Genomic DNA, 23635 nt, shown 5'->3' on the forward strand with positions numbered 1-23635 from the left:
GTCGCAGAGTCGGACACAATTGAGTGACTGAACTGAACTGAAAATTTCTTCGACTTGGAGACTGCTGCAAAATTCCCAACCCAACGCCTGCCACACAAGGCATTCAATAAAAAGTAGATCTTTTGGTAGTTACTGAAGAATCAGGGACCGTTTGACCTAAATACTCTTGAAAGTTGTCCCTTCCACAGTTGCGATGCCATGTCAAACACAATCCCTGAACACAAGGCAGCTAGAGAGGAGGGTTTTGTTTGGTTTATTCCAGCTGTTTTATTACCCTGTCTTTCTTTCACACAAGTACTCTTTCTTTCTGCCCTGTCCAGCTCAAAAGGCATCTTATCAGTGAGGCATTCTCTGACCACCTTACAAAGATGCAAACTGCCCTAGACAACCACATCCTCCTCATTCTGCTTTTATTTTTATGTCAAACTTAGCATCATCTGACAGTTGTGTTGGTCTTAGTTGTGGCATGTGGCATCTAGTTCTCTGCTCAAGGATCACACCTAGACCTCTGCATTGGGAGTGTGGAGTCTTAGCCACTGGTCCACTGGTTAGTCCCCTGACCATTTTTTCCATTCACTTATTTATTTGTATACTACTACTAGAAAGCGAGAACAAAGCTAGTGGAGGTGATGGAATTGCAGTTGAGCTATTTCAAATCCTCAAAGGTGATGCTGTGAAAGTGCTACACTCGATATGCCAGCAAATTTGGAAAACTCAGCAGTGGCCACAGGACTGGAAGAGGTCAGTCTTCGTTCCAATCCCAAAGAAAGGCAATGCCAAAGAATGCTCAAACTACCGCACAATTGCACTCATCTCACATGCTAGTAAAGTAATGCTCAAAATTCTGCAAGCCAGGCTTCAGCAATACGTGAACCGTGAACTTCCAGATGTTCAAGCTGGTTTTAGAAAAGGCAGAGGAACCAGAAATCAAATTGCCAATATCCGCTGGATCATCGAAAAAGCAAGAGAGTTCCAGAAAAACATCTATTTCTGCTTTATTGACTATGCCAAAGCCTTTGACTGTGTGGATCACAATAAACTGTGGAAAATTCTGAAAGAGATGGGAATATCAGACCATCTGACCTGTCTCTTGAGAAACCTGTATGCAGGTCAGGAAGCAACAGTTAGAACTGGACATGGAACAACAGACTGGTTCCAAATAGGAAAAGGAGTACGTCAAGGCTGTATATTGTCACCCTGCTTATTTAACTTATATGCAGAGTACATCATGAGAAATGCTGGGCTGGAAAAAACACAAGCTGGAATCAAGATTGCCAGGAGAAATATCAATAACCTCAGATATGCAGATGACACCACCCTTATGGCAGAAAGTGAAGAAGAACTAAAGAGCCTCTTGATGAAGGTGAAAGAGGAGAGTGAAAAAGTTGGCTTAAAGCTCAACGTTCAGAAAACTAAGATCATGGCATCTGGTCCCATCACTTCATGGCAAATAGATGGGGAAACAGTGGAAACAGTGTCAGGCTTTATTTTTTGGGGCTCCAAAATCACTGCTTATGGTGATTGCAGCCATGAAATTAAAAGACGCTTACTCCTTGGAAGGAAGGTTATGGCCAACGTAGATAGCATATTTAAAAGCAGAGACATTACTTTGCCAACAAAAGTCCGTCTAGTCAAGGCTATGGTTTTTCCGGTGGTCATGTATGGATGTGAGAATTGGACGGTGAAGAAAGCTGAGCGCCGCAGAATTGATGCTTTTGAACTGTGGTGTTGGAGAAGACTCTTGAGAGTCCCTTGGACTGCAAGGAGATCCAATCAATCCATCCTAAAAGAGATCAATCCTGGGTGTTCATTGGAAGGTCTGATGTTGAAGCTGAAACTCCAATACTTTGGCCACCTCATGCGAAGGGTTGACTCATTGGAAAAGACCCTAATGCTGGGTAGGATTGGGGGTGGGAGGAGAAGGGGACGACGGAGGATGAGATGGCTGGATGGCATCACCGACTCGATGGACATGGGTTTGGGTAGACTCCGGGAGTTGGTGATGGACAGAGAGGCCTGGCGTGCTGCAATTCATGGGGTCGCAAAGAGTCGGACACGACTGAGCGACTGAACTGAACTGAACTAGAAAGCAGTGGAAACAGTGTCAGATTTCATTTTCTTGAGCTCCAAAATCAATGCAGATGGTGACTGCAGTCATGAAATTAAAAGACACTTGCTCCTTAGAAGAATAGATATGACAAACCTAGACAGTGTATTAAAAAGCAGAGACATCACTTTGCTTACAAAGGTTCATATAGTCAAAGCTGTGGTTTTTCCAGCAGTCATGTGTGGATGTGAGAGTTGGACATCAAGAAGGCTGAGCGCTAAAAAACTGATGCTTTTGAACTGTGGTGTTGGAGAAGACTCTTGAGAGTCCCTTGGACTGCAAGGAGATCCAACCAGTCAATCCTAAAGGAAATCAACCCTGAATATTCATTGGAAGGACTGATGCTGAAGCTGAAGCTCCTGATGAGAAGAGCTGACTCACTGGAAAAGACCCTAAAGCTGGGAAAGATTAAGGGCAAGAGGAGAAGGGGGCGACAGAGGATGAGATGGTTAGATGGCCTCACTGACTCACTGGACATGAGTTTGAGGACACTCCAAGAGATAGTAAAGGACAGAGAAGCCTGGCGTGCTGCAGTTCATGGGGTTGCAAAGAGTCAGACATGACCAAGTGGCTGAACAACAGCAAGTAGAAAGCAAGTTCCCTGAGGGCAAGGGCCTTGTCTCATTCACAGCGCTATCTTCCAGAACACTGCCTGACACACACAAGATGTTCAATAAATAGTTATTGAATAAATACTCTTCTAAGAATAAGCTGCCTCCTGCCAGGTAATGACCTGAAAGCAAGAGACAGGCACCTCTTCCAACCCCCCTTTGGGGTATCCTTCAAGGAGGGGATCTCTGTGTTCATTTTCAGGCTGAAAATGCAGAATTTGGGGAATGCTGGTCACTCTGATCTATTTATCACATTGTCACTCACTCTTCTTCTACTTACTTAAGTACCATCTCTCTTAATTTCAAACTTTTAGGAAAAAGCACTGGGTCTATATTATTTTCTATCACCAATAACTTTTAGGGGCTTAGTAAATGCTGAGAGATGAGGATTTTTGCTCTGTGGAAAACACAAAGCCCTCTGAATTTTAGTTTATTCAAGATAATATTCATAGGCTAGAAATAGTACATAGCATGTTCAGTGATATTTCCTATGTCTTTGAGATTTATGTTACAAAAAAGACACAATAGAATACATGGAAATGATGGCAATTTTAATATTCTACACCAGATTAAAAATAATTTTTTACTTTTTTGTTACTGTCATTTAAGGTTTTGTGTAAGCTCACCATGGTGACAATAAAAACAATGAATACACCAAGTAATTCAGAAAAAGCATAACTTTACCAGAATTATTTAGAATGGTTGCTCCAAATTGCTACTTTCCTGTGTATCACATGAAATAATGAACTAAGAAAATATTGATAAACAAAATATACTCATTCAGTGGACTTATTCTCAACTGAAGCATCTTTCTCTAGCAAATAGTATCACCATCAGGGTCAAAACATGTGAACTTTATTTATAAAACTCACAAACTATACTTCTTAAGGTTGACTTCACTGGATTACAATTAAGAGACTATTGACCTTCTGGATGTTGAGTGCACTTGGTTTTAACTTTAAACAATCAACTCTAGGTCAATCATTTCTTCAAGTTGATGTCTGTATCTTAATGGGTAATTGAAGATTTCAGATCACATACTCATAAGCTGATTAATTGTGACTGACACAGTCTCTGCTGCTAAAGTCTGGATCAATGGCAAATTTACTCATATTACAAAATTTGTTCATGCAGTGATTTTTTTTTAAGTGCTATTCTTTAAAAAAACAAAAGAAAACCAATCTGCTTACCCTCAAATATGCCTTCTGGCTCAGAAAAAAAGCAGTAAATATTTAATAGCCTTTTAAATGTCTAATTCTTTACAAAGTAAGCTGTATTAAATGGTAGGACTCAACGCTTTTAGCCGCACGAATCAGCTCTACACTGGTGAGACCTAAGTGTGACCAGTGATACTCTTTCCTTTTCAGCTTCTCAAGAAACTTACACTAAGTATCCCAGAAAAAAAGTAAAACATAAACAAACCCTACATTTTATTTTATTAGAATCACAACCACAATTATTGCAATAGAGCATTATTGATAGGTAGTATGTTTGCTCATAAGCTATAGCAATCATTTCTAATGAGAAATGTGATATTGAATAGTAATAAAAGATATACTTTCAATTTCCTTTTCAATCTATGCTCATTAGCAATAGTGGAGGCTAAATCAAGTAGAAATGCATTTCAATATGCAGGATGAATGAATCAATTTATATTGCAGTTGAAATTCCACGAGATAAACAGATATTTACTCTAAGTAAGTAAAAAGCTATGTCTTCCACTGTCTGGGTAGGAATACCTGAAATTTCATGCTTTGGAGTGCTTTAATTTTTTTTATTTACAAAAAAGTCACACACCCAAAATGCTATTTTAAAATCAAAGAAATCTGTTCTGAATCTCATTTTACTATTTAATAGAGCAGCTGAAAAATGACTTAAAGATGTGGCCATATGGTGTGAAAATCCAGAATCAAGGAAAGAATGAGATACTGTAAACATGTAGAAAGCAATAAGAAGAGGCAACTCTGAGCTCAGTTAATGAAAAGCTGATGATGGAGACTGTCTTTTATTGATGACATTTGAGGACAGTGACTCACTGGTGTTTTCCAAAACATGAATTCCGCATTTCAAGTGTTGGAGAGATTCAGCTAAGTCTCTGTGCCTCAGCCTGCAATTGTTTGCACAGAAAGACTCCATAGAATAAATTACTGAACCTTACAGCACAGCTCAATTAACTGAATGAAACAGGGAGAGAAAAGCTCCAATCTGGTACCCACAGAACAGAAACTGGCATCATTTTTGCTTAAAGAGTGTTCAAGTGGATCTACAGGACATTTAAAAGACAGTCTGAATCTAAGTGTAATGCCAACAGGAAGATGTGGGAGGCACTCACACTAACACTTTGCCCTCTGCTGACCTTTCCATGGGGAGTTAAGAGTCAGGTGTTTGCATTTGGAGTCGCTCTCCTGTGTGCCTTCATGAAGAATTTTAGTGCCTCCACCCTGTTTCTGCAGCCTCATACGTACACTGAGCCAGACTTTCTGTTCCCCGGAAGTTCCAAATGGTTCCTTCCTTTAAATGTACCTCCTCGGTGTAACTCAACTTCGTGCAACAAAACCTCAAGTCTGTTGATGAACGATTAAACCATCTATGCTTAAGAGCTGACTAGTTCTGACATTCTCAGTGCTCTGAATTCAGTTATTTGGACATTAATTCATTTGACAAAGATTTTCTCATGCCAGGCACTGGTATTACCAAGGTGAATGAAACAGTCTCAAAGAGCTCACAGTCTAGTGAGGAAAACATCCTTGCAAACAAAATTAATAACAGAGGAGTTAAATATGCCAGCCAAGGTATGCACAGTTTTCAGAGGGGACTTCTGAACTGGGGAAATGCTACAGGTTCTGCTGGGTTATGGTTTACCCAAATCCACAGAGCAATTTTAGATTTAATTTCTTAGGAAACACGTGGATGCTTTGAAGGCATCTGAGACATTTCCCTTGCTTCCTTGAGAGTGAAATGTGGTCCTCCCTACTCAGCCCTTCCCCTTAATTCCAGCATGAGGGTGGGTAGCAGAGGGAGATCCATAGGGGACTGCTCTGAGGCTGACTTGCAGACAAAGAACTTAAGGCTCTGCCCCTTGGCTCTCCCAAACCACTTGGTGACAAGACAACAATAAAGGAGGAATAATGCTAACAATCATAGGGTTTTGCTTACACATTAACAACTGACTATTGCCCTCAACCATACATGATCCCACAGTTAAATAAGTCAGTAGCTGTGGAAGCTGCGAAAACCACAACTTAAAGGCTGAAAGACCCACATTGTACCAATGGTGTTTCCTTAAAAACAGACGACATCCTAGTCAGTAGCAAGTGCTGAAAACACAAAGAATGACTGAAAGAGCAGAGGGGTGGGCGTGTGAGCAAGCAAAGAGATGTTTGCGAGAGTTGAGAAGAAATCCTGATACACCAACCTGACCCCCTCCCCACAAAATCACTAGGTCTTCTTTCAGGCAAGGCCCCCTCCTGCCTGGGGAATCTGGCCTCATTCCAACGGCAGTGCCCTCGTGTGCTGCATTGAAAATAAAACAAAGGATGCCATTCATCATATTTTTCAACAACTGGTTTCTTTTCTTAGTTTGGAAGAAAAACTTGGCAATCATAAAGCTCAGTTTTTTATTTTTATATATTTTTTTCATACTGTCAAAATAAACTGAAAAAGAAAAAAAAAATGCCCAATGTTAAGAAAAGAAAAATACACAAAACCCTTCAGAGCTTAGTCGGCCACACACTGCCATTCGGCTGACACCAAAGCGTGGAATGCAACACTCTTAAGTTCTCCCAACCCAAAGGGCTGGCTGCCTTCTGCTTCTGTAAGATGTGGCTACTTAGGGAAATTCACATAGGCTCCCAGTGTTAACTGTGCTGCATATTTACTTTAATCAAAGTGACATTTCCCAGATGGTGTTATCCAGAAAACCTCGTTTGAAATGAGGAGTATAAGAGAACTCAGTTGTACATTCCAGGGAAAATTGGATACAGGTGTTCCCCCATTTTAAGAAGCCTCAGTTTACAAAACCATAAGACGATGAAATAGATACATGTATGGCATGTGGCCAGCACTCTTACCCCCTTAGAACTGGGTACCTGGTACCTAGAATGGGAACCAGGCAGCCATATGAAGGTGAGAATGAAGAAATGATAACATCACTCCATTACCAAACGCACCACCCTAACACACCCTGGTATTAACTCGGAGCCTAACATTTTGTGGTTCCCAGACCCCACTACCACCTCCACTTGAGGTAGGGGAGAGGACAGGTGAGAAAGAAAATGTCTGAAGCAAGAAGCCACTCAAAGGTATCTCGGAAAATTAGTAGACCTAAAGGATCTCGGTAGACATGAGTTTGAGCAAGTTCCGGGAGTTGGTGATGGAGAGGTGCGCTGCAGTCCATGGGGTTGCAAAGAGTCAGACACGACTGAGTGACTGAACTGAACTGAAAGGATTATACTGATTATACATGCCGAAACCCTATGCTGCAAATGAAATAGAAGGTTTCCTCCATGGAAGGCAAAGCATAATAATGACATTTACTTTAGTAATTAAACTATTGTGATGTGGGCTCTGAAAGAAACAGCAGGCATTATGGAGCCTATAACCTAACCCAATGGTCTCAGAGGATGTTTCCAAGGAAATGACTCATTGCTCCAGAAACTAGAGAGCAGTGGGTAAAAATCACAAATTTTAGAAAGGACAAACCTAAATGGGAATCTGGTCCTGCAACTTATCAACTGTATGACCTCAAGGAAGTCACTTAACCTCTCTGAGCCTCAGTTTTTTGTTTTTACTCAACTTAGGTATTTCTGGTGCTGCACATCAGAGGATGTATTCATTTGTGACAAGCCTCTGGCCCTGTTTCGTGTGTCACAACAGTGGATGAGCCATCACAGTTTGGAGGGGGAGGGTAATTCCTGGAAGCCATTTCCCCACTGGGAGAGTTGGCAGTAACTTAACTGTGAATGGAAGTGACTATGAGCCACATATATATATGAGCCACATATATATATATATATCACACTAAATCCTAATTATCCCCAACCCAACCTCCCTTTAACTTGGTCCAAGTGCTCATGGCCACTCCCAGAACCAGCTACATAATCTGTGGGGCCCAGTGCAATGAAAACTTATTCAGAATTTCAATGACAACAGAGCACTAAAACACACAGAGAACCCTGGGCTACTGCACAGGCTGTAAGCCCATGAAGCTGACCTGGCCGCTCCAATATCACCTGTCATGAGGAGAAGTTTCATGAAGTATTATTAGGAAGAGACAGCAGTTCCAATAAACTGTGACTAAAGATCTTATGTTTGCAAGTTTTTCAAAATCATACAAGCCCATGAGTTTATGACCAGGGCCTATTCCAGGCCTCACAAGGGCTTCACGCAAGCGAGGGCACTTGCAGTTTAAATTTCATTCGCGCTGTGGTATATTTGCCCTGCTAAAATACAGTAGATGCTCAATAAATACGTGAGAATGAAGCCTTACCCTCAGACACTTTACAGTCTAGCCAGCAAGCCAAACAAGAGATCAATAAGGCTCTGCCACAACCCAGCATATCAAGTCCAAAAGGCAGAATTGTATGAAGTGTGGGGACATGAATTCAAAGTAGAAAAAAACAAGAGACTCTACAGTCAGCCAGGAGTTCTAGGTTGCTGGCTGCACAATTCAGATTCACCCTGATCCTAGCTGCAGTTTTGGCACCATCTGGTGGCAATTTTCCTCCCTGATTTAAATATTGATGGGGACCACCCTGGGCTTCTCTGATAGCTCAGCTGGTAAAGAATCTGCCTCCAATGCAGGAGAGCCCGGTTCAATCCCTGGGTTGGGAAGATCCCCTGAAAGAGGGCATGGCAACCCACTCCAGTATTCTTGCCTGGAGAATCCCCATGGACAGATGATCCTGGCAGGCTGCAGTCCATGGGGTCACAAAGAGTTGGACACGGCCACGACTAAGCACAGCACAGCAGTGTGGATCACCCTGGGACCTATAGCCGTCTTGGCTCTTTCAGGACAGTGGGAATGAGTCCAGGAATCTCCCCATTAACTGTAGCAAGTTTTGTGGCTCTAGCCATGGAAATCCATCTGGGAAAAACCTGGGAATATGGAGATTCATCCTCTACTTCCTCAGTTGATGAGGCAGGGTTGTGCTTAGCAGCAGCACTGGATCAATCCTACAGAAGGGGTGAAGCCAGTCTAGGGGAGGAAACAGTGAAACTAGATGCTGATGGATCTTCCAGGAAGAGGAAGGAATAAATGAGCAAGAACTCCATATACCATAATTGTGTAAAACACAGATCTGGAAGAAATTTTAAATGAGAAAAGCATACATAGGCACTGGAGAGCAGTCTAAGGTCTAGAAGTTTCAGGATTTCGAGGTGGGCCATCCTATGAAACTGCCATGGAAGGGGAAGTTCAACCAACTGGATATACAGTTTCTGAAACTAGAGACAAAAGCTGGCCAGGCCTAGGACGGAGAGACCTGAAGTCCTGATGATGTGGGTCCAAGGGCACTGTTTAGGGTTAGAGTGGTGGTATAAAACTATAGAATAGGGATTATAGTGGGAGGAGGCTCCTGATTAACTGGATGGGCTAAAAAGAACTTTGGGGATTTTATTTCTTTACAGTCCTCTACTCCAAAGGGTTGTTGGGAAAAACCACATAATGGTACTTGACACTTAGTTGGAATTCAGTGAAAGATAGCCACAATTAACGATGTAAAAAGAGTTCACTGAAGACTTCTTTCCTGCATCTTGCTCTTTCATCTTGCTCTTATCCTTATGAAATAGTGGAGTGGATATGCAGGAAGCTGAACTATTAAACATAATTTTAGGATAGACAGAGAGTAACATTTATCAATTACTAAAAATTCTTTATACTTACTAGAAACAATATAGTTTTATAACAATAGGTCATTTCTACATCGATCATAGTGATTACTTTTTCCAGAGCAGTTGGTTTCATGAAGACAGAGGTACGTAAGAAGTTAGGAAACAGTGACTAGTTGCATATGGGTTTTCCTAAGAAAAAGTCAGTAGGATGGTGCACAAAAAGTTTGAGAAAGATGTTTGGCTAGGCACCTACCACCAGCTAAAAACCATCATCTACCTGGCAGGTGAAAGAAAGGAAAGACATGCCTTATTAAAAGATTGAAAAGACTTTAATTCTTTAAATTATATTAGTCTACATTTTTAATGGTGTAATAAGCTACTGTAAGAAAGACATTCACCGGAAAACTCCATCCAGTGATTTACCATATTTCCCATCCTTACCCCAATTCAATACTCGGCTTCCCATTAGCCGAAAGAAAAGCAAGACTGTCAAAGGAAACACAGAATGTGACAAGAAAATGATGAAATTCGGAGAACACAATGCGAATGAGAAGGCGAGTAATCATCAACAAGCTGTTTTCATTAGGAACTACAGATCCACACTGAATATTTTCTGTCTTCTCCTTTCCTTCCATTTGGTCTGTTGATAGTTTGTTTCTGACAAGATCTAGTCAGGAAGACAGAAATCACACAGTATTTCAAAAGAAATAACACTGAAAATTTGGTCAACAGTTGTTAGAGAACCAAAAGAGCTAAGAGAGAACCTGGTACCAGGAACCTGGTTCCTAAGTAACTACAGGAAGCACCGGGCCCTGAGGCTGGAGGAACAATGGGAGGAGGCAGTGTACTTGGGGCCTAGAAGCTTAGAGAGGCCTTGCAGAGGAGCTGGGGCTCAGCCACTGCTGGTACTTCTGAGGGGCTTGATGAGGCCGGTTCCTAAAGTACCAAGAAAAAAAGCTAGAGCCAGGAACTAAGAGCCATTGTATCAGGTCAAGAGCCACTGCTGTGGTGGGGCTGCCAGAAGCCGGAAGGGAGCAGCAAGAGCAAGCCTCTATCCTTCTTTAGCCCTGCAGCCTCACATCTGGCTCTCCCATATAGGCAGAGCCTCCAGGGAACCAGCTAGCAAAGAAGAAAGGTGGTGTGCAGGATCCTGGCAGCATAAGCAGTGCAGGGAAGGGTCAGTGTGGGCTGAGAGACAACAGCTGAACCATACACACACCATGCATTTAAAAAGAGAAACTCATTGCGTAGTTAGGTCTCTGATGCATATCTTAACTCACAATAAATTAATTTGCCCCAAAATACTGCAAATAGGGCAAAAGAAGTGACAGAGTAATCCAACATCAGGCTGAGTTCAACCAGAGCCACGCTCACCAGGACCTTTCAGTGTACCTTAGGGGAGCACTCTCAGAGACCGCTGTTAGTGTCCTAAACGCTCTTACCTATGAAAAATGGGCTCCTGCGAAGCCATGTGCGGGCCTGCTTACAACAATAAGCTTTTCTAACCCCCAAGCGCGACATACTCCGGGAGCGTGGTCTGGATGCTTATCAAACAAGTTCCTGAGCCATTCTCTGAAGTTTCTGGGCAAGTACAAACAACAGAGTCAAATAAATGCCTTTTAAAAGCGAGGCAGTGGAGCACGTACCCTGTCAGTGAGATCCTCATATCCCCACAAAGTAAACAGTAACATGAGAATATTTATACTAAACAAAACTGTATATCAAGCCTGCTTTGGCTCAGCCAGAGGGAATGATAAATTCCTTGCAGATCTCTCATAGAGTGGTCCTTTGTGGTCCACGGACGCCACTTCCAAGACAGTACAAACCAATTACAGAGCAAGGCTTTTCATTATGTTGAGGAATGAAAATATCACCCCCCATTTTGCTTTATTTTACAGTTATGTTTCACTTAGCCCGCCCCTCCCCCTTATGTTAAAGACATTTTAACATTGTGGAGTCAAGCCCAAATTCAGGATGGAAACAAATGACATTCCCCCCTCACCACCACCACCAAAAGCCCTTATCACCCTCATAGACTAGCTTTTTGCTTTCCTTATCCCTCTTCTAACAAACTAAAAGTTGAAGTGGAAAGTGGGGTAGAGCAAAAACACTAAAGAGTTAATAAAATGTAAACTCTATTTGTCCACATCGATTCTGTCCCATTTACAACTGGCACAAGTCATGGGCAAAGTCATCTGGCAGGAGACGGCAGTTACACAAGCTATGAAGCCACATTCCATACAATGTCCACTTTAAGGTCCAATGGACAAGATACTGCAGAACATTAGCACAAAGTGTTGGTCTGCTTGTAAGAGAGCAATATGAGAAGAGGTTAATATGAATTAGGGTATTTGTTAGTTTGTGTATCTGTAGTTTGGTCAGATTTTCTCAACCCAGTTTGATAATCCTTATCATCATAGATCCAACCCAGCTGCTTCTGTCAGCTCATATGTAGCAAGAGCTGATGATTCCACATCTGTCCCTAGGATAAACCTTCAGCAACTTATAACTGTTTTAGATTTTCTGGAGAAACATGGTGGAGCAAGAGAGAAAGGGAAGACAGAAAGACAATAGAAAAACCAGGGGAATTAAAATATGAACAAGAGGTAAGCAGTAAAATTGTCCTGGTTTTGAAAATTATAACAAAAATAGTAAATTATTGTTTTAATTGGATAGCTGTATCATAGGCCAAATTTAATCAACTCTATTTTAAACCAATGAACTAAGCCTTATATGTAGTACTTGATCCGTCATAATGATGAAAAAGGGAAAAACAGGTCTTATATGCTTGTATGCTGCTGCTGCTGCTAAGTCGCTTCAGTCGTGTCTGACTCTGTGCGACCCCACAGACAGCAGCCCACCAGGCTCCCCCGTCCCTGAGATTCTCCAGGCAAGAACACTGGAGTGGGTTGCCATTTCCTTCTCCAGTGCATGAAAGGGAAAAGTGAAAGGGAAGTCGCTCAGTCGTGTCCGACTCCTAGTGACCCCATGGACTGCAGCCTACCAGGCTCCTCCATCCATGGGATTTTCCAGGCAAAAGTACTGGAGTGGGTTGCCATTGCCTTCTCCTATACGCTTGTATACTTTAATGGATATTAGAAATTTGACAAAATTTTATTTAGGAAGTGTGGGGTTAGTGAAATTATCTTAGTCAGATTTTTGTTTTAAACTTTTATGAAATTAATACATAATTTTCAACAATTAATTGTGGTAAAATATACATCAGTTCAGTTCAGTTCAGTTCAGTCGCTCAGTCGTGTCCGACTCTTTGCGACCCCATGAATTGCAGCAAGCTAGGCCTCCCTGTCCATCACCAACTCCCAGAGCTTACCCAAACCCATGTCCATTGAGTCAGTGATGCCATCCAACCATCTCATCCTCTGTCGTCCCCTTCTCCTCCTGCCCCCAATCCTTCCCAGCATTAGGGTCTTTTCCAATGAGTCAATTCTTCGCATGAGGTGGCCAAAGTATTGGAGTTTCAGTTTCAACATCAGTCCTTCCAATGAACACCCAGGACTGATCTCCTCTAGGATGGACTGGTTGGATCTTCTTGCAGTCCAAGGGACTCTCAAGAGCCTTCTCCAACACACTTCAAAAGCATCAATTCTTCGATGCTCAGCTTTCTTTATAGTCCAACTCTCATATCCATACATGACCACTGGAAAAACCATAGCCTTGACTAGACAGACCTTTGTCGGCAAAGGAATGTCTCTGCTTTCCAATATGCTATCTAGGTTGGTCATAACCTTCCTTCCAAGGAGTAAGCATCTTTTAATTTCATGGCTGCAATCACCATCAGCAGTGATTTTGGAGCCCAAAAAAATAAAGTCTGACACTGTTTCCACTGTTTCATTTACCATTTTTAAGTGTGTAGTTCAGTGGCATTAAGTATTTATATCACTGTACAATCATCACTACTATCCATCTTCAGATTTTTGCTTTTTTTTACCTTCAAGAACTGAAACTCTATAGACTCATTAAATAGATGTTTGGTTGTAAATAAGCCTTGTTCAAAACCAGCAGTCTGGACTACAGTGATATGAATCTGGAGAGGTTAATAAGGGAAACGGCAAATGAATCAACTGCTACTACATCCCCAAATGACACAGTGACATCCTGTGTTTTTACTTTCAATCATCTGCTTAATGAAAGTGTTAGTTGCTCAGTCGTGTCTGACTCTGTGCGACCCCATGGACTGTAGTCTGCCAGGTTCCTCTGTCCATGGAATTCTCCAGGCAGGAGTACTGGAGTGGGTAGCCATTCCCTTCTCTAGAGGACCTTCCCAACCCAGGGATCAGACCTGGTCTCCTGCATTGTGGGTGGACTCTTTACCATCTGAGCCGTCAGGGAAGTCTCATCTACTTAACGTTGATGACCAAAACTGAAGCAAAGCTCCAGGTGAGATCTGGAAAGAGTGCTGATATTGCATTTTTACATTACAGCTTACACAGTACTTCCATTTAATTCCCCAGAACACAATCTGGGTGGGAACTCTTTTCCCTATTTTGCAGGTAATGAAACTATAGCTCCATGAAAGATAACAAGGGCCAGAAACCAAGCCAGAATCTGCTGTCCAGTGCTTGTCCTACTAGGCCACATGGCCTCTGCCAAAGCAAGAGAAAAGCGAGGCATGACTACTTCGCAGCTCTCCCAGATCCACTGGGTCTACCTGGAGAGCATCTGCTCTTTTCACCACAGCAACTAAACTTCCTCGCATCTGAAAACCACACGTGGTTCATCATTACTCCATCTTTGTTGTATTTATATTGACAGCAAAAAGAAAACACCCAAAAAGTGTAATTCTGAAACAAAATTAATGCAATTGCAGTCAAGAGTCAAGTGTAAGTCAAAAAAATATGTTAGGATACAGACTTTCCTGGTGGTCCAGTGGTTTTAGAATCTGCCTTCCAATGCAGAGGATGCGGTTTTGATCTCTAATTGGGGAACTAAGCCCATGGGCTGCAACAGGAGAAGCCCACAAGCTGCAACTATAGAAAGCCTATGCACTGCAACGAAGAGCCCCACACAACTGAAGACGTAGTGCAGCCAATATACAGATTGGATAGATTACCAGGTCCTATGGGCTTCCCAGGTGGCTCAGTGGTAAAGGATTTGCCTGCCAGTGCAGGAGATACAAGAGACCTGGGTTTCATCCTTTGGTCAGGAAGATCCCCTGGAGGAGGAAATGGCAACCCACTCCAGTATTATTGCCTCTAGAATCCCATGGACAGAGGTGTGTGGTGGGCTAGAGTCCATGGCGTCTCAAAGAATAGGACACAACTGAGAACGCATGCATGCACTGGATCCTATAAAAAGACTGAGTTCAATCTCTTTTATTTTTAATTACTAAATTCACATTATGTGCTCTTATTAACCAAAACCACAATTTTTTTGCTAAACAAAATCTATGGAAAAATGTATTTCTTTGTGTTTTATGGATAGAAAAGCGCCTTGTACTAAAAACATAAGCACTAAGGATTTACATAAAATTGCCAGAATTAGCAAGTGGCTTCTTTTAGTTCACAAACAGTCAACATATTTTGATTTCTTTCAAATAAAATTCTTCCACCAATACCCTTCACTTCACGCAAGAGTAATAAATTCCCTAAACCTTCAGACTTCCATTTAAATTCCAAAAAGGATAAATATAATCCCTTGAAGTCATGCCCAACACTGCCACTCCACCTCCCCACATAAACATTAAAAAATTAGACAAATCTGGCTTTTGGAATTATCTCCAGAATGAACAGTAGGTCATCCTAAATAAGACAAGAAACAATAAAAGAATATGATTAGTCTTTTATTTGATAATTTTAGTTTATAATTCTCCCCATTTTTTAGTTACTTAGTACTTGATTTTTAAAAGTGCACATTAAAAAAAAAAGATTACTTACAAAATGAGAGTTGAATACAGGACTTTGGAATAAAGAGCTCAGGAACACCAAATAAACGGAGTCTGTTGTTAGTTTAGTTCACGATAATCAAAGGTGATTCAGTAACTATGGCCATTTTATCCAGCTCATTCCAGTACACCCAAGTGCATGAACTTGATACAGAGGAAGATTTCACAAAGTTTCAATGATCACTAGAAATATCATAAGGCAATTACAATCTATAAACACCTGTTGCTGTTGTTGGACAGAGCATGTGTCTAGTTTTCCAATTCACACCTGGAACCAAGCTCTTGGATCTTCTCCTTGTCTTCACAGGCCAATAAGAAAAGTTCATAATGGCTGATATTTTTTTCTTACAATTTCAATGAAACCTTAGATTGGATCACATGAAAACACCTTCACGTATCTTCCAGAACTCCCCAATACCTTCTTTTATTGCATACTCAGCACAGCTCTTGCACTCTTGGGGTGTAAATCCAATTAATGCTCTCCCTATAGTACCAATTCCTTGATCACTTGCCAATTTTTTAACTTGAGCTTCTATGTAATGAGGAGATACATAATAAAAATGGTCCCCAAGGACACTGTAAGCCATGTATTGAGAGCCTCCAGAGGTTTCTGTAACTTCTTGATCTTCAAAACTCTCTACATTGCAAGCTATCTCAATTTTCCCTTCATGAGGAAAAGCCATTGTTTGGACGCCCTTCAGCCCATTCACATTCGAGCCTCGAATGGCACTAGCAATTTCTTTTCCCAGAGCCAAGTCTTGAGAATCTATGGTAACATTGCAGTTCATCACGTATGGGCCAGCGCCGATGCCTAAATCATTAGAAAAGCATGTTAGTCAAGCAAAGTAAAAGCCTTATCTTGAAGATTCTATTCTTTACCGAATTCTATTCTATTCTATTAACTTTACTTGATTTTATTTTAAAATAATACACAGAAATACTCCGCATTATCAACTCCAGAATTTTCTAAAGGTCATACATATTTTTTACCAACAGAGTTATTTGAGCTACAAGCAGATATTTTTATCTACTCTAAATGTATCTGGATGTTTACTCTAGAATGGTTAAGAAAAGCTCAGACTTTTGAAAATATCAACAGATATTTCAAAAGGCACATTTGAAAATTAAATATCAACGGCAGTAAAATGTATTGGCCTTCCATTCATTTCCAAGGCCATCTCCACAGGGGCTGGAATTCAGTGCCAGGCCTATGGGTCTGGGAGACAGGAATAAATCACACTCTGTACTCATCTCTTCCTCCCCAAACACAGACCTGTCATCACTGAGCTAGGTTAAGATCAGATTCAAATGAACTTCAACAGTCTTGGCTAGTAAAGGAGGTCACTAAAAAGTGACAAACAGTCTTGGAATTGGGAAGGACAAAGGGACTCTTGTGTCTCATGACGATGTAGGTTTGGCAGGGCAGGATTTGGGTCACTATGTATACCTTCTTGGTATAACCAGTTGGAGGCATCTCTTTCTTCCATCTTCAGCTTCCCAAGGGACTAGGACTGTCATTGCTACTCCAGAGCCCAGTTACTCTAGAGCATGTTTTACCCTGCCTTGGGGATGATGCAGCTCATATTACATAAATATCCCTGCTCTAATTATAGTTTACATTATAAGATGGACAACTTGGTTAAATTAGCATTGGTATAAAAAGCTTAGGTTTGCAGTTTCCTCATTTTGGGGCAAATTCACATTTTTAAAAGCAAAGTTGACTAGGGATTGATGAGGGATAAAAGGGTGACCTCATCTTCAGCATAAGATAAATCTTTAGCTACTATTTCAACATCATTTTACTGTCATTGCTTTTTCTTACTACTTTCAAACTTATTGCTCATGATGTCAGTATCCAACGAGAGATCCTGTTGAATTCACTTTCCCCTTGACAGCCGTGGTTTGGGGGCTTTGCTGCCTAGCCTGGGTACTCTCATACTAATAGACGCTTTACAGAAAATCAGCACACAGAAACCACATTTCATCTTCTTCCCACACATGTACATAATGAAACATTTCAACTCCCAAGGCTGGGCCTCTTTCTACTGGGAATTCTGCAGGAATGAATCAAATTACAGTATTTCTCCATAATGCTGATTTCATAAAAATTAAATTTCCTAACAGTCAATACATATCTCTCTCAACCTCATACACCAATCACTTACTCTAAATATCTTTGAGAATTATATCAGTTTTAACATTTCACAGAGTACAACTGGAAATTTTTTTTTGTCAATGCTAATGTCATTCATTAATCAAAAGCATCCAAGCATAGTTTCTCTCTCATCTACCCCTGAACAGGTAGTGTTACAAACAATCCCATTTCCTCGTATCTGATACATACCCTATTCTGACTCAAGAAGTGCCCTCACCTTTATCACTATTCAAACAAATAGCTAGATCATGCTCAGATTTTGCTGAAAAGTATGTGTGTGTGTATATATAAATATACATATATAGAGTTTCATATTGGGGGACTTATACTAAGTACTATTCAAAATATTTATTGGGCCCATTGTGCTCTGCTATTCCAGAACTTTGATATGCCTGGTCAATGTTCAGATATTTATATGTAATTTATCAGCTTGGGGGGAGCAAGTCACTTTCAAGGCAAGTTCATTTATATGGACCCAGGGCCTCTCCTTCTGACAATATGGTAGCATGGACAATTCCATCCCTAAATACATGGGACAGGACGTCTTCTAAATCCTCTCGCAGATTGCAAGGCACCTTTTATCCCCATGTGTGCAATAACTGTCCCTTTTGTCACAGAGTTTCTAAAACTGATCATTCTTGCTAATAAATGAATTCATTACCTAAGATACGGAGAAGGCAATGGCACCCCACTCCAGTACTCTTGCCTGGAAAATCCCATGGACGGAGGAGCCTGGTAGGCTACAGTCCATGGGGTCGCTAAGAGTCGGACACGACTGAGCGACTTCACTTTCACTTTTCCCTTTCATGCACTGGAGAAGGAAATGGCAATCCACTCCAGTATTCTTGCCTGGAGAATCCTAGGGACGGCGGAGCCTGGTGAGCTGCCGTCCATGGGGTCGCACAGAGTCGGACACGACTGAAGCGACTTAGCATAGCATAGCATTACCTAAGATAAAAGATAATTATGTAAACAATAGTTTACCTAAGATAAATTATTAAAAGTATAAGAAATTTAGATGTTAAGTCCAGAGCACAGAGTGTCACAAAGAATTCACTTTTCCCAACACTGACTTAATCAATTAAAATAAAACTCTACTTAAAAAATTCCTTCAAAAGCATATTTTAAAATTATTTCTTAGAAAAATAAAATTAAATATAAGAAGTAACTTTTATATTCTCTTTTGAATAAAGTAAGAGTAATTACTTATATACAGAATGACACTTTTTGGTATATGCCCTTGTTATGTGTATTTTAAATTCTTTCTATTAAGCTTTAGCTATACAATAATTGATTTTGTTTTACCACTATATCTTATTCAAGCACTGAATAAACAGAGACAAGTCAATGAAGCTGAGAAGTTTCTGGTCTAAGTAGGTAGTAGTTTTCACCCTGAGGGGTTATAAGGCCATGATCCATTTCTGCCTTAGGAAAAAGAAAGAAAGGAAGAAAAAAAGGCAAGAAGTAAGAAAGGAAGAAAAGAAGAAAGAAAAAAGGAAAAAGAGCGAAACTGTTTTCTGCCCAAATGCACACGTTTCTAATTCTTCCATTTAATCCTTCCCAAGTCCAACACCAGTATGGTGATCCAATTCTAATCAATCAAATTCTGCATTTAAATCCAGCAGTCCCACTGACCTTATTTAAGATGCTGAATTTGACTTTTTATGCTAATTTAAACTTGGTAAAAATTTTTTAAATAAGGGAGGTAATTAATCCCAGCAAATCATATTTCTAGTTAAATGTCATATAATTAAAGTAATTCCATTTTTTGCTCTAAAATTAGAAACCTGATGTGAAAGTTTGTTTCTCAGTTTGCGGTTTCGCTCGGCTCCTGCCTCCTGCAGATTGGCACTCGGCTGCTCTGGCGGCAACATGAATCTCACTGCAAAGCTGAAATTCCAATTTTATTCCAAAGCAACTGTCACAACGCCCTGAAGCAAGCTAAAAACAAGGAAAAAAATCTTTGGTATGATTTCACTTTCCATGTGTTCTTTAATGAAAAATTTATCATTCTAAATACTGGTGTTTACTCCTAGTTAAATACTTTTTTTTATCAAAAAGAAACTGAGATTCAGTTGCTATTATTTCACAGGGAAATATAACGGGCCTGATGTTTTCCTGACAATTCTGTTATTTTCCTGTGTGGAAACACTGTATTTATCATACACTGTACGGCTGGTGATTCAGATATTGTAGAGACCTTATGGTGAACTGATATAGATGTAAACTCTTTATGCCAGATTGTTTAAGCATAAAAAAAACAAATGCACTTAATTAACATCTGATGTGTAGTTTTTACAAACACAAATGCAATATTTGTGTTTGAGCACTGGCAGTAATGACTGTGAACTATGCTATTAATGTCTGGTTTAAAGATGCTTGTGGTAGGACCACGTCTGGAATAACACAAATAAAAAACTGCATTCAGACAAAACAATAGTGAAGAGCCCATTAGAAAAATGGAAAAGCAGCACTCAGGAAAAACATATTTTTTTTCCCTCTAGATCAAAATTATTCTCAAAAATTGTTCCAGGAACCATCACCTTCAATCAATTAATGGTGAAAAGATTCTCTATATTTTCCTCCAACAGAAAGAGTTTTGTTTTAGGGGGTCAGAAGTTTGCTAAGGGATGTATTTAAAAGTTCTCTTTATTATATTAAGCTCCTCTTTGATGGCTTAGCTTTAAAAGATGCATGAGGAGGGAGCTGAGGTGGTGTTTCGGAGTATTTGGCATTTTTATGTCTGAAGAGAGAACTTCAAATTTATGGATTGCATTACAGTTTGAATAAATAAAGAGATTCTCATGAACTAATGTGCGTCTCTCTTATTAAATATGTTTTTACTGAAACCTGCTGAGTGCCAGGAACCATGCAGGTTACTGGGTGTAAAAGCATGAAGGTTAAACAAAGATAAAACCTAGCCTAACTGTGGGCCTTGCTTCAGGGTAACAAACAGAGCAAGACGACAGACTTGGAACTCAGGTTCAAAATATAAACAGCTGTTATTACACTGAAAGCAATTAGTCATCATTACATATTGGTATTTTACATTTTTTTAGAACATGTATTAAAGAGAAACCACAGCTGAAACAGGACATTTGATGACTAAAGCCATAAAACTCAAACATAATTGCTAAGTCCGATACTCCCATGGGGGGAAGAACGCAGGACTCTTGTGCATGTGGCCAAATTCACAGAAGAGAAAGCTAAGTGACACTGTGCGGCACAGGGCTGGGAATGGCTCCTCAGGGGTCTGAGTTCAAGTTCCACTTCTTCAGGGACACTGCCTCTGCTCAGCTGTCTTTCTGCAAAATAGCTATGACATTTTCCCACTCTGTGAGGAACCGTAAGCCTCAATTTCTCAACTCTGAATCTTTCAGAGTAACAGCAATTCAGAGACGAAATCACAGAGGTAGATACATGTTAACATCATCATGGAATGAAGCCAGCCCAGGTGAAAACAACCTCAGGTGACTTCCCTGCTCCCAGGTTTTCTACAGAAAAGTGCCTTTCACTAGCTCATGCAGAGACATAGTCCTTCATGTTTCAGTTACAGGTGACATACTTAATTACACATTGAGACTTTCATCTTCCCTCATCCCAAATAGATTTACAAGCAAACATAGAAAATTACAGATAGAGGCTCCTGAAAACAGGACTCATTCTAAGGCTAGAAATTATTTTTCAAAGACTAGGTAAAATTTGGGGTATGCAGTAAATGGCATTATTCAATGTCAAGAAAAGTGCCTGATGCTGCAGTTTCTCATTTAGAGAGAGAAAGAAGTAATAAGCAGGGGCAGCTCGCAGTAACCCACTGAAATAACTAAACAGAAGTCCCTGATTCTAAGATGTGCCAATTACCTTCATCTATGATTCCTACAGCATCATGTGAAACTACGGTTCAAAGAATTGTCCTTCATTTTTAAACAATGATGCATATATGCAGGCCAGTCATACAATATATCAGCCAGCAGTGTTTAAATTATCCCATAAACGTTTAGGGTTTTAAAATATATATGTATAAAGTATTTATTTATAGATCTAAAAGTATCAACTATTACTGCTTTGTCCTTATTTATGTTCCTCATGAGCTGGCCAACTACAAACTTTTAAAAGGAATTTGGTTTAAAAGATTTTGTGTGTTTGGCACTGACTCTGGGTGTTAATCATTTCTGAGCTCACTTTTTTCTCTTCTGTTTATAATATTTTCAAGGAACTTCAAAACAGAAACCTGTTCCCTTATAGATTCTGCTTCCTTTCGGGTTCTGTATAGATTAATTTGTCACTGGAAAGTTAACTGTAAGTGTTCAGTTCATAGCACCAATCATCTCTATTTAAATTTTTAAGGAAAAGAAATATACATAGCAACAATGTGTTGAAGCTTTTCTGTTTTGATGGGAAGAGCAGAAAATTATGTTGAGAAACACTGATGTAAATAAAGAATGTTAGAAAAATATATAAAGCCATTAAATTTAAAAATAAGGAGGGAAATTGCCATGGTTGGGAAGTAAGCTTGTTGAAAAAATTAGATGAATAATACTTCTACCCTAGTGACAGAGGTGCTAGAAATTCTACTGCAATAGATATTACTTTTAAAAATGAAACCATTTTACTCCTTCTTACATAAGAGTTTCTTAACGGATAATCTGGGCAAGTAAGGTAACCTAAGATTTCAGTTGATCATGTGACTTAAACTCGAATTACAATCTTGTTCATGAAACCATTTATCTATACTCTATCTATGTTCCTCTTTGGAACATTTTAATTTTTGATTAGAATCTGCTTTGAGCCTATTAAATGAGTCCCTCAAGGAGTAACGGTCTACCTAACCTTGGCAACTTATAATTTTCATGTCTTTTGCACAAACTAAAGAGTCTACCACTTGGAAGGAGATATTAGCAAAAAAGATATATGGGGGAAAAGTTGTGCTGCTTTTCCTTTCTTATTTGACTCTTTTGTCAGCAATATGAATGAATGCACTGAAATCCAGCTTCTACAGACCTAATAAGCCTCAATAATTGCCCTTTATGAAAGATGATGGAAATAATAACAAGATCAATTTAGAGAAATAGTGAAAATAAGTTGGAAGCTTTAAGAATTTCCTTACAAATATTTCCTTTCCTTACAAACATATAAGATAAATAAAATAAATAGGTGCATATATATTTTACAATATTGAAATCACACTATACTGCTTTATATCCTTTGGCCTTGATCCTGGATGTTCCTTCCGCCTGAGTCTCCTGTCCACATTTCCACATGGCCAACTGCCTCTCTCCTAGACTTTACTCCAATGCTGCCTTCACAATGAGGCCTACTTTGGTTTATCCCATCTGAAAACCGTAGTTTACTCCCATTCCAGGCACATGATGTCCATTGTCCTGTCTGATTTTTTTTTTTTTTGGCTGTAGCATCTATTTTCTAGGGGCTTCCCCCATGGCTCAGCAGAAAAGAATCCACCTGCCAATGCAGGAGACCTGGGTTCGATCCCTGGGTTGGGAAGACCCTCTGGGGAAGGAAATGGCAACCCACTCCCGTATTCTTGCCTGGAAAATTCCATAGACAGAGGAACCTGGTGGGCTTACAGTCCATGGGATCATAAAAGAGTAGGACATCACTTAGTGATTAAACAACAACACTTATTTTCTAACATATCATATAATTATTTATTAAACTTGTTACTTATTGTTTCTGTTTTCACTCTCTTCACCCCTTCCACACTGGAATATAAATTCTTTGAAGGCAAATAAATTCTATTTTTCCCACTGATAGTAGTGCCTGGCACATTTAGGTACTTAATAAATATTTGTTGCATTAATTAATAAATTAAAAATTCTCTCTACATTATACTGTATTTTCCACTTGTCTAAAAATTCCTCCAAACCTTCACACTTAATTGCTTGCATAATGGTCTCTCACCAAGGTATTCCACAGTTTATTTAATCACTCTCAAATTCTGAACATTTATATTATTTCCAGTATTTATTATTATAAATAGTTCTTTGATAAACATACTGGTACATAAGTAC

General features: G+C 39.9%; 1 protein-coding gene across 5 annotated transcripts in view; it reads right to left on the reverse strand.

Moving 5' to 3' along the window:
- Nucleotides 1-15336: 15336 nt before the first annotated feature.
- FTCDNL1 (formiminotransferase cyclodeaminase N-terminal like) overlaps nt 15337-23635 on the reverse strand; it is an 85508-nt gene continuing 77209 nt past the window's right edge. For 3 of the 5 annotated variants that reach the window (XR_014078684.1, XM_081576150.1, XM_081576149.1), the window contains one exon: nt 15337-16262. Coding sequence is in view for 2 of the 5 variants with exons in the window: in XM_081576150.1 (XP_081432276.1) it covers nt 15826-16262 (437 nt within the window). In the remaining 3 variants the exon portion in view is untranslated. Of the gene's footprint in view, nt 16263-18267; nt 18555-19393; nt 19548-23635 lie in introns of all 5 variants that reach the window. The other 2 variants (XR_014078682.1, XR_014078683.1) reach the window with 2 other exon arrangements.

This window comes from Giraffa tippelskirchi, chromosome 3 (genome assembly GCF_054371585.1).
Source record: "Giraffa tippelskirchi isolate mGirTip1 chromosome 3, T2T-mGirTip1v1.2.pri, whole genome shotgun sequence".
NCBI lineage: Eukaryota > Metazoa > Chordata > Mammalia > Artiodactyla > Giraffidae > Giraffa > Giraffa tippelskirchi.